Here is a 13,232-nt window from a genome sequence, read left to right as displayed (position 1 = left end):
GAATGTTTTTATTAGTTTATTTTTTATTAATTAAAGTTTAACAATGTAATTGTTAGCAAAATTACATAGATTTCAGGTGTACAATTCTGTAATACATCAACGTCATCTATATATCACATTGTCTGTTCACCTCATAGAGTCAGTTCTCTTTCCATCACCATATATTTGAACCCCTTTACCCTCATTTACCACCCCCCTCTCCCTTTACCTTCTGGTAACCACTAAACTATTGCCTGTGTACTTTGTGTTTTGCTGGACTGTCAGTATGAGGCATTCAGTAGTAATATCAAGACCATATTCAGGCATGACAAATACACCCTCTTCGTGAGCCTTACTGATTATTAATTATTGTTATTTCTTATAGTACTTGGTAGTTTGAAGAAGAGATGTACAGCAAGAGACAAAACATAACGAAAGCAAGTAATATTCCTTGTCAACACGGCAGTGTGCAATATTTATTAATTTAGAGAGAGCTTATTAAGGCACCTCATGAAGAATTCTCTAGATTTAATTAAATTTTTTCCCATGCCTAGGCCTGTTTTGAAATCTGACCTTGCAGAAGCTTCATGCATCTTGAGATTCTGTTTTCCTCTTGTAAAATGTACATAAACTAGTGACTATCTCATACTTACAGTGTGATGAGGATGTGGGTTGACTGAAAGCTATATTCAGAGAGAACTTTATAGCCTTGATTTTTTAAAGATAGAAATAAAAAAATGAAGTATATATTTTCAGGTATTATTTAAAAAACAATAATGAACAGTGAATTCAGATAAAAAACTAAAAAAATAGGTCGAATGCATTCAAAAGCTGGCTCTTTGAATAGATGTACAAAATAGATAAACCTCTTTTAATCATAACAAAAGAAAATACAGAGAGAATGGAAAATAAGAGAAGATTAGTAATGAGAAAGGATCTGTAACCACAAATACAGACAAAATTAAGGCTGATGGTTGCTAGGTGGGAGCGGGTGGGGATGGGGGAGAAGGTGAAGGGATTAGAAAGTACAAATTAGTAGTCACAATATAATCACAGGATTATGAAAGACAGTTTGGGGAATGTAATCAATAATGTTGTAAAGATTATGTAGGGCGCCAGATGGGTACTGGACTTATCAGGGATCACTTCATAGACTGTGTAGATGCCTGACCACTGCACTGTACACCTGAAGCTGATGTAGGATAATACTGAATGTCAAATATATATATATATATATATATATATATATATATATATATANTGACCACTGCACTGTACACCTGAAGCTGATGTAGGATAATACTGAATGTCAAATATATATATATATATATATATATATATATATATATATATATAATTTCATGGGATATATATGGTCATGGGATGTGAAATGCAGCATAGGGAATAGAGTAAATGGAATTGTAACAGCTATATACGATGTCAGAGGGGTAGTAGATTGGGGGGTTTATCACTTTGTGAGGGGTATAAATGTCTAACTATTATATTGCTTTGCACACCTGAAACTAATAAAAAAAACACCAAACAAACCAAACAAAAATACTATAAGCAATTCTGTAAAATTAATTTAGAAAAATTCATGACATGGATAATTTCCTACTATAATGTGTATTACTAAAATTGACATAGGAATAGTAGAAAATTAAACTAGACTAATTACTTCAGAAAACATTGGTATGTTATTAGAGATGTACCATTGAAAAATATGCCAGGATTCTTCACATATGAATTTAACACTATCCTTAAAGAATAAATAATTCTTGTATTTTAAGGTATTTGAAAATATATAAAAAGATAGAACTCTGTAATTCATTTTGTGATGTCACAATAACTTTATTACCAGAAGCCAATACACATAAAATTAAACATTAAATATTTGACAATCTCACTTTTGAATATAAATGCAAAAATTCTATTATGCTGAACTATATGAAATTGTGTATAACCATATCTCTCATGTGATAAGTACTCAGTAAATGTTAGCTGTTGGTTGCAAAGAGCTCTTAAAATTGAGGAGGAAAAGAAAACTACCCTATAGAAAAATGAGCAAAGCATATTAACAGACAATTCACAGACGAAACTGTAATGGTCAGTCATACAAAAAGATACTCCAAATATACTAGGAATCATGGAAATAAATTAATAACGCAATATTTTTCTATTCATCAGATAAGCAAAATGAAAAAGCAGAAACACGCATTACTGGTAAGGGTATAGCCTACTCTTATACATCGCTGGTTAAAATATTAAATGCTAAGTCCTTCTTATAAAGAAACGCCTACTAAAATTAAAAATTTATATCCCCTTTGTTCTAGTAGATGCATTCCTAGAAATAGCTATTATAACAATAGAAGCATCAGTATCTGAGGATGTATATGCCTTGTATAAAGTGGCTAATCAAAACAGAACAGATATCACAACCCTAAAAACAAACTGAATGTCCACTAACAGGGCACTGGCTCTATTGATACTTCCAAACTGTGAAATATTATACAGCCATTAAAGTGAAAGAATAAAAGGGATCATTATTTGGTAAAAGCAATATTCAATAGAATCTGAATAATATGCCATTTTTTGTACAATATAAAACCTCGTAGATTTGCATCTTTGTCATATCACACATGCATACTCACACATACACTGACACTTGAATAGGTAGAAAAATAGGAAAGTCGTGTTTTAGGTAAGTTTGGAAAGAAGTCAGAGGAAGAAACTGGGGCAAGCAAAATAGAAAAGAAAGCTTCTCTCAATAAAAACAGGAAAGAGGCATGTATAAGATCTCACTCATGCATTTGTGTAGAATAAACTATTTGTGTGGTCATATCTATTTTATTTTTTTTCTTTATAGATATAACCATGCAAATATCAGGTTGTCGGAAAAGGCATGATGCATTTTTGCAATGAAAAACATAGAAAAAATACGTCATGACTTTTCCAACAACCCAATAGATTATTCTACACAAATGCATGAATGAGACTTATACATAGTGTACACTTGAAGTTGAATAATAGTGAATGTCAGCTATAATTATGTACCACATATATATCTCACAGGATGTGGAGTACAGCATAAGGAATAGAGTCAGTGGAACTATAACAGCTACATACGATGTCAGCGGGGTAGTAGATTTGGGGAGGGGAGTTATCACTTTGTGAGGGGTATAAATGTTTAACTATTACATTGTTTTGTACACCTGAAACTAATGAAATGAAATATTTCTAAAAAGAACAAAATGAAATCACATACACACATACATACATACACACACATACATAGAAAACAGCACAAAGTTTACCACTCAAAAAATGGCGATGGTTTCTTACATCCCAACTATAGGATAACAAAATACTCTCTTATGGCAACATGACTTGATCACAAGTATGGACCTTTCTTTAGAAAGGAGTGATGGCTGGTACTAATTGCAGTGTAATTAGAGTAGCCCTGTAAGGCACACACAATAGAGAATGTATGAGTGAAACACCAATCATAAACCATGCTATTTATTCATTGTGCCCTTGAGCAAGGACCACCAACTAAACAGAGGTGGTTCCTGCCCTATTGGATATGATGATACAGTGAGTGACACTGTCAATAAAAAAGTAAACTCACAAAATATAATTGCAAATCAACAGAAAGTCACAAGAAATGGATTGCATTGCTGACACCGTCTACAGACTATCTCCACAAAACTAAGATTTAATACTATGCTGTTGTTTATCGAAGGTTAACAAAAGAAATGGCCACATGGTTATCAGTGAATCACTTGTAAAGTTGTAATTAAAATGCAGTATATTATTATAAAACATACATTTCTTAGAGTTCAAATTGTAAAAAAATTCATTGTCACTGAAACAACTTTAAACTTCCTTATATTAGTTTATGAGACATGTATAATTGATCCTGGCTACTTTTTCTTTTTTTCTAGTGCCTATAAAAATTAGCCCAGATCTGTTCAACTTTTCTGGTACTTCTGTTTCTCTCCTTCATAATGCCCTCACCCCTCCCTATCACTCAGTTCCCTGCATTCCTTGAGTTTTAAATAATCCTGCCCCAGATAGTTTAACAACTTCACCCCCTGCCACCTTGTCCCTAAGTTAAACACTTCCAATTCCCAATTAGGTAATATCTTTTACCCTTGTCCCCATATCTTTAATCACATGGGTGCTTCTTCTTGGCATGCTTTCCCCACCTGCCCCTTTCTTTCTCCCAGTCTTTGTATTCCTCCTTTACAGATTCAATCAATACTGGGTATCCCCTCTATCATTGTCATCTTCTTCTTCCTCCTCCTCCTCCTCCTCTTCCTCCTTCTACTTCTTCTTTTTTTTGGTTGGGTAACTGTGTTTTTTCCTGGACCCATGAGCTCCAAGTCAAGTTGCCATTTTCAATCTAATTGTGGGGGGCACAGCCCACCATCCCATGAGGGAATTGAACCAGCAATCTTGTTAAGAGCATGTACTCTAACTAACTGAACCATCCAGCTGCCCACTAGCAGCTCAGCTCAAGTCTTTGTCTTCAATCTAGTTGCAGAGGGCTCAACTCACTGGCCCATGTGGGAATTGAACCAGCAACCTTGTTCAGAGCATGTGCTCTAACCAACTGAGCCACCCGACCACCCCTCCTCTCTTTCTTTTGCTTACCCTGCCACAGTAATTCCTTTTTCTCTACTGAGCCTTCATGAGACACAGTTGCCTACCTAATTTTTTCCCAGTGGTTATAAGTATCTTCAATTGGAACACATCCATGCACACTCCTTTAGATCAGCGGTTCTCAACCTTCCTAATGCCACGACCCCTTAATACAGTTCCTCATGTTGTGGTGACCCCCAACCATAAAATTATTTTCGTTGCTACTCTATAACTGTAATTTTGCTACTGTTATGAATCATAATGTAAATATCTTTTTGTTTTCCGGTGGTCTTAGGCGACCCCTGTGAAAGGGTCATTTCACCCCCAAAGGGGTCGCGACCCACAGGTTGAGAACCACTGCTTTAGATAGTGTCTGTGACTTCTGTGTGTGTTCCAATGGCTTCTTATTATTTATTTGTGGTAAAATATACACAACAAATTTACCACTTTAACCATGTTTAAATGTACAATTTATTGGCATTAAGTACATTTTCATTGGTATTCAATCATTACCACCATCCATCTCCAGAACTTTTTCAACATCCCAAACTGAAACTCTTACCGATTAAACAATGACTCCCTAATCCCATCTCCCCTAACCCCTGGTATCCTCTATTCTACTTTCTTTGTCTATAAATTTGACTATTGTAGGTACCTCATATAAGTGTAATCACATAATATATTTGTCATTCTGTGTCTGGCTAATTTCACTTAGCATAATGTTTTCAAGTTTCATTGATGTTGTAGCATGTATCAGAATTTCCTCCCTTTTTAAGGCTGAAAAAATTCCATTGTATGTATATACCACATTTCATTTATCCATTCATCTGTCTGTGGACAATTGGTTTGCTTCCACCCTTCAGCTGTTGTCAATAATAGTGCTGTGAACATTAGTGTACAAATCTCTGTTCAAGTCCCTGCTTTCAATTCTTTTGAGTATATACCCAGAAGTGGAATTTCTGGATCCTACTTAATTTTAGTTAGTTTTTATTATGTGGCCTGCTATTAGCTTATGAGCTTTTTGACATTAGGGGCTCTACTTTATTCTTCTTTATTCAGAGCTGAGCACAGTGCCTGAACATAATGGAGATTGGACCTTAGGAGGGATTTTATAAGGATAAGGAAACGGAAGAACCATCTCCTGGCTCACACAGCTAATAGGGCTTATGAGAGTGGATAGAGGCTGCTGGTATCTAAGTGCCTGTTCCTTGTGCTCAGTCTCCCCAGGATGATCCCAATGGTAAATTCAAACATAATTACAAACAGTGATTCCCCCAGTGTAAGTCTATTTCCTAAAAATCATATCTTCTCCATTTAAATAATTGAATGTTCAACAACATATGGTCTGATTATCACTCTCACTACAATTAAGTTACAGAAAACAGGAAATTTTTTTCCCTTTTGTACCCTAAGTACGTCAATGCCTCTACTGCCACATGAGGAATCCCCAAATGAAATGTAGATCATGGTGCTTTCTTGTTCTTGAGTTATTAATCTCCCCTGGGATCTCCATTTATCCTCTGCTAGTAAATTGTAGAAACTCGATGTATTCTACTTTGTATAATTAAAATGAAAATATTATAGCAAATGGTTATCTGCTGTGTAGGACAAATTTATGTGAATGCCCAAGAATTTGAAGTATTCTTATTAACTATAGCATACTAAATTAGGTAGGATTTGCATGGGATACTCCTGACATTCAGCTGTCTAATGAAAAACATCTGCATTGTAGAAATAAGTAGACATGTAATGTCTTACAATGGCAGTGTCACCTTGACTTGCCTATACCCTAGAAAGTCAAAGTCTATCATATTAACCAGCTTTCAGGACTTCTGTTTATTGGCTTCTGGGTAGAGCCTTACTGAAATGTCCACTTACATGCTACTTCTCTGTAAAGTTCACATGATACCATCTTCACATCTCATCTATTGCATAGCTCAGTAACATCCTCTACTATAAATTTTGTTGTGGAATTCAAATATGGACTTTCATCTTGATCTTTTCTCCTTATTCAAATAATTCTACATTTTTCTCTATCATTTATTTGTTTTAAACCAACCACCCAATCACTTTTATGTAGTTGGGATATAAAAATAAGTATTTAATTATCCATTGAACCTGCAAATAAGTTTATGTGGGGAGTAAGGGGGGGTGTCATTTGACAATTAGACCAAAGGGGAGTCTTTTTATTGTTTTCATCTGGGTTTCCCAGATAGCTTCATATTTTTAAGTTTTAATTAATACAATTTAGAAAATTAAGATGAATGATAAGAAATATATTTTAGCATTGAGTGAGAGAACGATGAACCCATCTCACTAGAGGAAGAAACCAGTGGGAAACACGGATCAGAGTGAAACTTAGTTCAGCAAGGGGTTAGAGCCTGAGAGAATGAAAGCTTTAACCAAAATGAGTCTCGGCTATTTAGTGGAGCTATCTAGGAGAAGATGAGTGGAGAGCTCTCTCAGGTCACTGCCCTCGGGACAAGGCAAAATGCCAGGATCCTGGAGGCAGGCAAAAGAAAATTCAACCAAAGAGATCAGTGAGCCAAAGACAGTAAATAGTGAGAAATGTGAGTTACTCCTGAACTCTCAACCTTTGTTCTGACAGTTTCATCCTCATTGTATATAGAGACCTCAACGTGAAGTTGCCTATTTGCTTTATTGTGATAATTTCTCCTTTTAATATATCCCTGGATGCTCATTTTTTTAGTTAACTTTTCATTTTGAGATCACTGTCAATTCACATATATGTAGTTATAAGCAATAATACCCTTAACCCGGGTTTACCCCAGTGGTAGCACACTGTAAAACTATAGTATGATATTACCATGGACATCAACACTGATACAATCCACCAATAGCTTTCATAGTACCCGAATTTTCTACTCTATAGTGTGTGTGTGTGTGTATGCATGTGTGTTTTTATACAATGTTATCACATATGTACATTTGTGTTTCCACCATCAGAGTCAAGATACAGAACAGATCCATTACCACAAGGATCCCTCATGCTGTCCTTTTGTAACCACATCCTTCTCCACACCCACCTCAATCCATTCCCTAACCTCTGGCAACTGCAACTCTGTTCTCCATTTGTCTAATTCTATCTTTTATATATATATATATAATTTCCATGAGGTTCACCCAAGTTGCTGTGTGTATGAACAGTTCATTCCTTTTCATTGCAAAACGATAGTCCATGGTATGGATGTACCACAGTTTGTTTAACCATTCACCCTTGAAGGGAATCCGGATTGTTCCATGTTCTTGGCTGTTGCAAATGAAGCTAGTATGAACACTTATGTATCGAGTTTTGTGTAAATATCAGTTTTCATTGCTTTGGGATAATGCCCAAGAGCCCAATTGCTGGGCTGTATGATAAGCACCTGTTCAATTTTGTAAGAAACTTCCAAAGTGTTTTCCAGAGTATCTGTACTATTTATATTTCTGCCCAAAATGCATGAGTGATCCAGTTTCTCCATATCCTCATCAGCATTTGATATTATCACTATTTTTCAATTTTAGCCATTATGATACATGTGTAGTACTATTTCATTGTGGTTAAAATTCACATTTCCCTAATGGCTAATGATGTTGACCATCTTTTCATGTGCTCATTTGCCTGATGCTTATGTTTAATCTGTGTATCAAAAAATACTGAGAGTATGGACAGGAGATAAGATTTGCCTTGAAAAATGAAGCCCTGCCAGATTTTGACTCCCAAATTCAGTCCTGAATAGAGAAAAGAGAGCTGGCCATCATCTCCATTGTTTATGAGAGTTCTAATACGTGTTTCTAAAGCAAGGACATTTTAGTCAAATACAGTCACCCCTAATTATAGTATATTCCTCTGAGCTAGATAAAAGGACTGATGAAATTTCTTTTATTTTGAGTTTCAATTATGTATTGGGAAGCACATCTTAATTTTAGGCATTCTTTATGAGTTATTGTTACATATTTCATTTGGAGATACTCTGATTTGCTTCCTTAATCTTCAGTAATCTATTTATATCCTAAAAGTACATTTATTTTGTATCTGTTCATAAATGTGTTTGCGGGTACTTGTTACAGAGAATGCATTTCAAAATGTATTGTGTTTCATTTTTAGATGATTTTTAAATGTGGTAATGCTACTTAGTCTCTGAAAATAGCTAAACACAATTACCTGCATATGTTTTCTTTCCAAGTAGACATTTTGTCTCCTTCCTTCAAATGTTTCCCCTTTATCTTTAACAGGTTGATTTAGTGAATATCGGAAGCGCTGACATAGTAGATGGAAATCACAAACTGACTCTTGGTTTGATTTGGAATATAATCCTCCACTGGCAGGTAAGAATCCTGATGAATGTTTCCTTTTTGGGTAACATGTTGCTGATTCTTCCATTCATTTTCACCGTTGACAGGCAAAACAAACATGTATATCTCTAACAATAGTGCTGCCTTTTAAATTGGTATGACTAAGGTAATTTGAGATGTGAAGGATCAGCAGATTATAAATCAGGTTCTAGCACATTTGCAGGAATATTTTTCTAAATTTTATTTTCCTGCGTAGAGATGAAAAAAAAATCTCATCAACAGATTAACAAAAATTTTTTTCACAAATATGTGTCTTCTATAACTTACCTATAAGTGAATTTACATAGCTTTGTAAAAAGAAAGGTATGTTTCCTGTTAATCACTACCAAATGAACGAGATGTGAATCTTGTGTAGTCTCGATATGAATTCATTCCAATTAGTGGGATATGATTATCTGTATGAGTATGTGTGTTATACGTACCAACTGACTTCCTCATCTGATTTGGAAATTGCATTTTTTTCTGAACCACCTCAGCATAGAGTCTCCTGAATGCCTATATTTATTGGACCTCTGCAAAACAGGTCAAAGGTCATTTGATTTAGTAGAAAGAGTATACATGAACACAAATTTCAACTCCCCCATTTACCGTCTTAGTGACACTGGATATAATGCCATCCCTTTGTAGGCCAAAATTCTCTCACTGTCAAAGTAGAAAAAAAAATTGACATGTACATTTCTTGTCAGTATTAAATGAGAGAATATCTGTAAAGCACTCAGTACAGTGCACCATTTTCATTAGAGGTGTATCATATGAATAACTTTGATTGCTTAGAGTTTTCCACTCATATTTTAAGAATCTGGAGGATAATTGAGATGTTTCCTCTTTTTACTAGCAGAGATTTTCTTTTCTAAGATAGCTTTTTTGAGATATAATTTATATATCATAAATTTACCTGTTCTAGTATAAAATTCAAAGAATTCCAAGCTGGCTTAGTTCTGTTGGCCAGTGCTTCTCAAACTATTTTGAGGATGGAACAGTTTTCCTATGCCCAATCCATAAAAGATGTTAGGATATTTACAGAGTTGTACAACCATCACAACAGTCTAATTTTAGCACATTTCCACCACCCTAAAAATAAATCTCCTGTCCATTTACAGTCACTCCCCACTCCCACCGCCAGCCCTAGGCAATCATTCATCTATTTTCTGTCTCTGTCTGCCTTTTTGGATAGTTCATATCAATGGAATCATATAATATATATATATTTTTATAGCTGCCTTTTTTCATTGAGCATAATCTTTGAGGTTCGTCCATATTATAGTAGGTATCACTACTACATTTCATAGGGCTGACTTTTAACTTGAATTGTAGGTTGGTCCTGCTCAGAGTCAGACAGCAGTTGACCAGAATTATACATACTCAGTTCAGCAGCCATATTGTCTCCCAGTTGGTCCCTATCCCCATATCTTTCTATTCTAAACACGCTAAACAGGCTCAATCCTATTTCACAGCAATATAGGAAGAGCAAGAACAACCACATTGGCTGACAATAAAGATTAGCTTATATAAACTTCAAATAAGCCCAAGATTCCCAATTCTGGGCCTTTTTCATATAAGGATGGTGTCAGATAGAACCAGCAAGGCAATGTAAGACCCCTCCCCACCCGCCGCCGCCAACTGGTTTACTTCTGTTGCTTAGTACTTCTTAAACTATCTTGAGAAAAGCACAGTTTCCCTCCTTTTCCATTGTATGTCAATTACAATAAAACTGAAGCATTACAAAAATGAAATAAAAAGACATGCAACACCCAAGCCTCTTTTTAATCAATACATTCAATAGACATAGATAGACTCTGTAAAATTGCTACAGAAGCTTCTAATGGACTATGAATTGTTTTATTTATCTTATGGCCTGGTAACAAATGGATCGTGGAAGGACACCAGCTTACAGAAGGCACTTTCAGTTGTGCAGATGTTGGCCGTGACAAAGCCATCAGGAGACCCTAGTCCTGGCCAGAGCCCCGAAAGACGATTTTAATTTTATGTATCATCAAAACTCTCATATAATCACATCCTTTCTTATCTCCTCAAAACCCTTTCCAGCTCCATCTCAATTCCCTGCAAGATGGAGTTTCACAGCTAATCTGATATTTCCTTCATTTGCTGGGAGCCTGCTCATTTTTTATTATTAGCGTGTGGAGAGGCTTTCATACCCAGGCATACCAGAAGGGATGCTTTTGCAGTCTTTCCTTGTCTGAGACCTCTGTTGTTTTCCATCTGTGTCCTTGAATCACTGTATCTTTGTGATACAAGGGCCTTTGCAAGGGCCTACTCTTGCCAGCCTTTGCTTCCTTATCTCTCTCTTCTCTATCACACTACCCTGTTCTCCTAAAACTAGTATGCATACTTTAAAAAAAATCCCTCCTGCTCAACACTTCTATCATAACCTAGTGAATCCCAAAAGATATTTTCAGCAAGAATACATATGTCCTTCCTATTAAATAGTCAAAAAAGCCGTTGGATCTCCACAAAGATTAAAGGATACTCTGGCCAATCTAATGTACTTTCCAAAAGTACTAAAAGATGCAAAGATAGGAATCTTTTGTTCCAGTGCCACATACTATGCTATTAATAGTGCCGTGGAGGACTTCTCTTTGTACTTGTAAAACCTCAGAAGTGCCAACCCTATTTCTCTTGTCATTGTCTTTCCAATTTCCATTTAAAATTGTTAGCCTGAAAAATAATGCCTATATTGAGGAGTAAGCAGCTTTGAACAAAACTATGCAGTAGACAACGTGTACTTAGCATCTTTTGCTTTCTCATTTTTAAGTGCAGAGCATCCTTTTTAGGGTGGCCTACCTAGCGCCTTCTGTGCCAGACAGTTCCTGCTCTGGTCTTCTGTGGGCCTCCCTCACACACTACTATCATTTCCTTGGAGAAGATGATCTCTACCCCTCTCCACTCCTACCCCTCCACTGCAACTCCTTTCTGTCACAGGATGGATTCTGGGAAACCGCCTTAGAGTTAAGCAGGCAGGATGTTAATTAACGCCTGCCTTTGGAACCAACACCTGTAGAAGGGAGACGGTGACGAGTGAGAAGAACTAGAGCTGTGATACACAGCCAACAACAGTCTTATTCAACCCCATGGGGAACCTGGAGTTAGAATGAGCCTTTAGAGTTGTCCTGAAATGGCTGAGTCTTTATACTATTTCCCTCCTCAGTCACTGGATGTGGGCTGCCTTAGGAAGGATGTGACCTTAGGTGACATGACTGCAGCTCAGGTAGTTCCTGAGGGGGACTCATAGCTGTAGGCTGCCTGATGACATCTGGAGCAACAAGTCCTTCCTTGAATGAGAATTTTGGTTGTGTATCTCCGTGTCCATCTGCCTTTCTTTGCTCAGTGAACTCCTAGTCACATTTTGAAATCACTGCGCAAAGACATTTGAATTTTTTTCCTTTTCAAAACAGATGTATAGCTGTATGCATGCACACGTTTGTTTAAATTTCTCTCTTAGGGACAGTAAGCCTTGAGTGTGGGAAATTTTGCTGTTAAAGACTCACCTTAGGACCAGCTCAGTGTCTGATTGAAGGTGGATCCTTAATAATGATTTTTTGATAACTGTCTTTTATGTAGGAAAAGAAAAACTGATTATCTCTCATCACCCTTTATGTTTTTTTCTTGGCAACATTTGCACTCAAGTAGAAGCAATACCAATGAAGCTGAGGCTGGTAGCTGAATTAGTGACATAATCATGCTAAAGGAATTTTGGATTGAATAGTGGGTTGTCCTGTAATACGATGTGCATAGAGGGCAGCATTTCGTAAATGAATCCCATTCATCGTGGGAGGGTTGTCCGATCAGTAGAAATCCATTACCACCATTGAGCCAATATCTGCAGATTCCAGCCCTGGTTCAGCACAGGACAAAAAGTCCACATTCGGCAGTCACTGTACATGGAGCTTGCACTTTAAAACTTTAGAAAGTGATGAGAAAAACGATGTATCTTACATAACTATCTGACCTATTTTCTTACTGAGTGACTGGCTAAGTAAGCAGGTCAGGAAGGAATTAAAAAAAAAACCTAGATAATCCTCCTCTAACTAATAGATTTAGCTATCAAGGGATGGTGACAAATACATGCAAAGATTTCACATCTTCAAATCATTACCGCGTTTACAAAACATCATCTTAAATCCTTTTCAAGTACTTTAAAGTTAGATTTAATAGTCTATTCTAAAATTTGCATTGAATCTTTCATAAAAAGATGACTAACATTGGAGATGTTAAAATATGTATTTTCCCCAGAG

At 36.1% G+C, this 13,232-nt stretch overlaps 1 protein-coding gene across 1 annotated transcript in view; it reads left to right on the top strand.

Annotated features, from left to right (window-relative positions):
- LOC109388440 (dystrophin) overlaps positions 1 to 13,232 on the top strand; it is a 1,592,311-nt gene that overhangs the window by 534,479 nt on the left and 1,044,600 nt on the right. Inside the window, exon 5 of the mRNA XM_019653146.1 lies at positions 8,860 to 8,952. Coding sequence (XP_019508691.1) covers positions 8,860 to 8,952 — 93 coding nt within the window. The remainder of the gene's footprint in view (positions 1 to 8,859; positions 8,953 to 13,232) is intronic.

The sequence above is a fragment of the Hipposideros armiger genome, unplaced genomic scaffold (assembly GCF_001890085.2).
Source record: "Hipposideros armiger isolate ML-2016 unplaced genomic scaffold, ASM189008v1 scaffold_197, whole genome shotgun sequence".
In the NCBI taxonomy this organism is placed as follows: domain Eukaryota; kingdom Metazoa; phylum Chordata; class Mammalia; order Chiroptera; family Hipposideridae; genus Hipposideros; species Hipposideros armiger.
Note: the sequence above shows the minus strand (reverse complement) of the source record. Positions and strands in the feature narration are given on the sequence as shown.